The 4845-nt window shown below is 36.7% G+C and overlaps 1 protein-coding gene across 1 annotated transcript; it reads left to right on the top strand.

Moving 5' to 3' along the window:
* The first annotated feature begins 208 nt into the window (after positions 1-208).
* On the top strand, positions 209-2931 carry LOC135226803 (uncharacterized). The gene is made up of 3 exons (XM_064266494.1): positions 209-346; positions 1287-1346; positions 2192-2931. Exon 3 carries the CDS (start codon positions 2202-2204, stop codon positions 2703-2705), a length of 504 nt encoding a protein of 167 aa, XP_064122564.1. The 5' UTR covers positions 209-346; positions 1287-1346; positions 2192-2201; the 3' UTR covers positions 2706-2931.
* The last annotated feature ends 1914 nt before the right edge of the window (positions 2932-4845 follow it).

The following is a 4845-nucleotide window of genomic DNA, read 5'->3' as shown; positions in this document are numbered from 1 at the left end:
AAATGAGAGAACTACAGTTTTAGAATGTGAAAACATTACAATGAAAATTCAACCTTTTTCCTCACCTACGCTGGCGCCATCTAGGACTTGAATTTGTGTTTACAAGAAATAGTTACTGTCACGCAGAGATACAAACACCGGTTTCTAGCATGCATGGCCATGGAGCGCGTTCAGGAGCTATTTTACATTCTAACACAAACGTTTTATAGTCCTTGCTTTTGTGTGAAAACGTTGTTGGTTATAAATTTGTAATCGTTATTTTATTAGATTTTATCATCAGCAGACTTTCACATAGCGTATATTTTCGTGCTATTGTGTGTTGAGTTTTTATCAGCTAGAGCGAAAGGTAAGTGAATTAATGTTATGAATAACTGTTATTTTTATCAACTTCGGTGTCAAATTTTTTATTAATGTTTTTCACTTTGAAGTGTTCATGATAACATAACAGAGATAACCCTTGTGATTGCCAAAGTTATATTACAGTAATTTGTGCTTTTCAACGGATTTCAGTAGGCTATATAACCATAAATAATTCAGAAATTATCTTCAGAGATTCGCTGGATTGATAATTATCAAGCGATATTTCAGATGTTCAAGCGTAGCCTAAAACTACAGTTGGTTTAGGTTATGTTGGGTTAGTTACGTTTCATTATGAACCCATTGAAATTGGATTCCTTTGCCTACCCCAGAACTAAGGTTAATTTAGGCAAGATTATGTTAGTTGCACTGCTTTGCGTCCTGACAAAATTTAACGTTTTCTTCATTCATTTTACTGCATTTCATAGGCCCTTGATAAATGTAATCCATCCCGATATGTTGCTGGCCTAAGCTAGTCACAGGGCTAAAAGCTGGCCTAAGCTACTCATTAGGCTATTATTTGGCATGAGCTATTCACTGGGCGGATAGCTGGCCTAAGCTAGTAATTGGGTTAATAGCTGGCCTGAGCTAGCCAAGCATTCATTGCACTCTTCACCCACGGAACGCAGCTTGGCATATAAGGTACCAGTCATTTTTCGCAACTGCTAGAAACTTATTTTTGGTTTTCATATGTTTCAGATTTTATTTTAATGCAAGGCATTGTGCATTGGAAAATAAGTTAGTGCAGTATCTGTAGGTAATACGGTAGTATGTAGGCAAAGTGGATCTTATTTTGGTGCCGTCGAGCAAAGGAAGTTATCATGTGGGCATATATTCAACATTATAAATGTTAAAAACATTCAAACTTTGGTATTTTATCTTAATTAAAAATTGTACTCTACGTTTCTGAATTGTACTATACCTTTCAGGCAGAAGTTTTAGACGGTGTGGGCACGCTGTGGAATAGTCAGTTCACCATAAGGATAAAGGTAATTACCTTCATTTGAATTTTTTCATTTACAGTTTCATATAAGCATAAGGCCCCCCTGTAGTAAGCTGTTTTAAGTACCTGCTTAGAATGATGCGTGTTCTTCGATATCGTTATTAAATAAGACTGAAGCATCGATCTGATTTTTAAGTGTCTTGGGCGTAGTAGATAACTGCATAATATTAGAATATAAAGTAATTCACAAATTATAACTTTAGTATATTTTGTGAATCAAAGTTTTCAAGATTTAAATGCCTCACAAGTTGAGAAACTAATGTCTCTCCAACCACCTGCCGGCACCACCCCTCAAATCCCCCACCCCTCCAATCCCCAACCCCACCCCACCCTTACATCTCATTGTGTGTGTGTTTGTGTGTTTAAGTCTCTCTCAAGCGCTCATTTCATTATCATTTCATAATTACTTCAATTTTCTGTTGTGTGAATCACGTACTTATAAGACACTATTCATGGGTTGAACAGATACTAACTTTGGGATAATGTACGTTTTGGGTAACTTTGGAATTTTGGTTTCTTGTCTGGCCACTCTTGAAAGTTTCTCCTTATTGTTTTTTAGGTCTTGAAATAGACTGATAATCCTAGCCTGCTGATTTTTTTGTATAGTGAATCAGTCTTTCAATGATTGTGGTAATCCTTTGTTGCTGCTTTTTTAAAGTGATTGCCTTTCAATGACTGTGGTAACCCTTTTGTATTGTGATTCAGTCTTTCCTTTCTCAACTGTTTCAAGGATTAATCTGACCACACAGTTTACCAATAGTTTCAAATAGGAAAAAATATTAGGGTTCTGCAGTCTTCAACATAAGACTAACAATTATTTCATTTTCCAAGGACGTGTGCTATGGCCCCACGAGTCCTGGCAGAAGTAGGCAGCATAGTAGCCAAGGAAGTTATCCAGAGAGTTGCTGAGCACAAGTTCAAGGGTCATGGGAAAGGCAGGCGCCTCGGAGGCTCAAGAAGGAGCCAAAGGAATCTCGAAGGACTGAAGAGGGCCATATCATTCGGCCTAGATAAAGTTGAGGAAGCTGGGGGAGTCAAAAACCTCATTGGAACTGGCGTAGCCAGAGCCAAGAGGGAGGGCTTCATGCAGGTAGCCAAAGAAGTCGTCAATTTTGCGTCGCAGGGGCTTGTTAAATTAATAAGCCCTTCTGGTTTCAATGTGACGTTTAAGCCCGATGGAAGCTGTCTCTTTCTCAAGGGGGATCCTTCATCTAGCAACGGAAGGTTCATCAGCTCTGAGGGGAAGTCCCCTGTTGTGGTGGTAAAGGAGGAGCTATCAGATACAGGGGATTTGCAGTATTGTGAGATTGTTCCGGTTTCGGTGAAGTTGGAGCCGAAAGAATGAGCCAGTATTCAGTTATTATAATTTGACCACTCGCTACTTTTAAATTGATTTTTGTGGGTATATTAAATTTTCTTTTTTTAAGAACTGAACAATATTTTTGTTCGAATGTTTTTATTTTAATTATATCTTTACTTTGTCAAGATATTTAGATATGCAGTACTCTCAGGTTTTTAGGGTTTTTGTACTTTTTAACTAAGTTCTTTCAAACTTTTGAGTTATTACGGAATTTCCGAGTCTTTTGCTTTTGAATCCTTACTTGGAGTGCATTAAAAAATAAATAATGAAGTTGTTTTTTTGGTTCATGGATAATGCAATGCTCTTAAAACGATCAGTATGGAAGGATTGAACTATTCAGTTCTAAACTTACCAGTCAAAGAGTTCTTATCATCTTGCTATTAAATTATGAGTGCAAGTAAAGCATTCCCACGAAAATGACAGTTCTTGGGTAATTTTCATACACTTGAATAAGGCAACGAGGGCATATGGAGCTGTTGTGAACCGAGCGTAAATTGTAAAGTTGCGTGTAAATAGCGAAGGAATCGAAACCACAATACATAATTGCATCTGCAACATAAGGCTTAAAATTCTAACAAAAAAAAGTAAAGTGCTGTTTACTGTAGTAGCATGATGCCAATAAATAATTTAGAGTAAAATCCACAGGAACTTTAGGAATTAATAGATTTTACATTTTTTTTTTTTACTCTTGATTGTCAATGCTGAAATCACTGATGTCAGGAATTGTCATTTAAAGTGGGAGGAACGTAGTACACAGTAGCTTCCCTACGAAAAAAAAGCTGAAATTGTCAAGTAAACTATTGCTCAAGGTTGCATGATATCTATTCCTAATTAAGAGTTACAAATTCAGTCTGTTGAATGTTCACGAAAATAAGGGTCACATGACACATTTCTAAATGAGTAGTATGCCAATTCTGTTTGGAACTGTCCAGTCAAACAATTATGCGTCGGGGGTCGAAAGGCCGAGACCAAGGCAGTCAAAATATACATTATTTCTAGAGCTATATTCCAATCCTCGTGGTGATGCAGACGCATTCTTCAATATGAATGCTCATTAGAATTTATTTTTGCACCGAATATAATTTGCTTAGAAGCAGATGATTTCCAAATTTGAATAGTTACAATTGTGAAGTAATTTTTTTATTATGACAGATGGCACGTTGAACGATGAACAATTTAAATTTTTCCATAAGGTTGACCAAGTAGTGATGAAGCCTTTGCTATTGAGCGCCATTTATTTCACATTTTGGTAGGTCAAAAGCCACTTAAAACTCCCTTTCACTCTCTAGCGTTTAATCCAAAGTAAGTGCCTCTCTTAGCTCGGAGGAGCCATGGAGAGGTTGAATTTGGGCACTGATGCTTAGACTGGTTTTAAAAGGGGAGCTATTCAATATATGTATTAACTTAATAGTTTCATAGAGAAAATATTTCGTAATAATTTACTTGATGGCACGACGAAAAGAAGCGTGAAATACCACAATGAATATAATATTTAATACTTCTGATACGTTTATGGGATAATCTCGAATGCAATAATGAAATATTCAAAGAGTGAGTGAGATGTATAAAAGTTACTGCAAATCTGTGTTTGGGACCAAAAGTACTGGAAGGTTGAATTCGTCCATTGCGACTGGTCTTACCTTTTTTTTTTTTTTTTTTATGGCGCCAATCCAGTGGCTTATGCCAAAGCTACTGTGGTGGTCTATCAGATTAAATCTCCGCCCTTTCAATGCATTAGACACCGACCCGAACGTCACCCTAAGGCTCTGAAAGAATTTTGTTCCCAAGTGACATCAGGAAACCTGACCATAGGTGGTGGTAGTTACTGAGGGCGACTTTCAAAGTTATTAAAAAGTTGTAGATGAGAGTGAAAGTAGTTTAGATGGACATGAAATAATATTTCATTATTACATTAATAATACTCGTTACCAAACTTACTTCAGCAAGTGTCTGTGATTGTACCGATCATTGCTTTATATGGGATTCAAGAAGAACAAATAGAATATCCCAAAACTTTAATCCCGAATAACTACTCTCAGTGGGAACCTCTAAAAGTGCCTAAATTTCGCGTTGGACATAAAATTGACAAAATTTGTTTAATGTCTATATTCATTGTCTTCTACCT

The sequence above is a fragment of the Macrobrachium nipponense genome, chromosome 15, assembly GCF_015104395.2.
Source record: "Macrobrachium nipponense isolate FS-2020 chromosome 15, ASM1510439v2, whole genome shotgun sequence".
NCBI lineage: Eukaryota > Metazoa > Arthropoda > Malacostraca > Decapoda > Palaemonidae > Macrobrachium > Macrobrachium nipponense.
The sequence above is the reverse complement of the archived record's forward strand: the minus strand, read 5'-3'. Positions and strand labels throughout refer to the sequence as shown.

Coding starts and splice junctions, on each gene's coding strand:
- LOC135226803 (XM_064266494.1), top strand. CDS start 2,202: ATGGCCCCACGAGTCCTGGCAGAAGTAGGCAGCATAGTAGCCAAGGAA.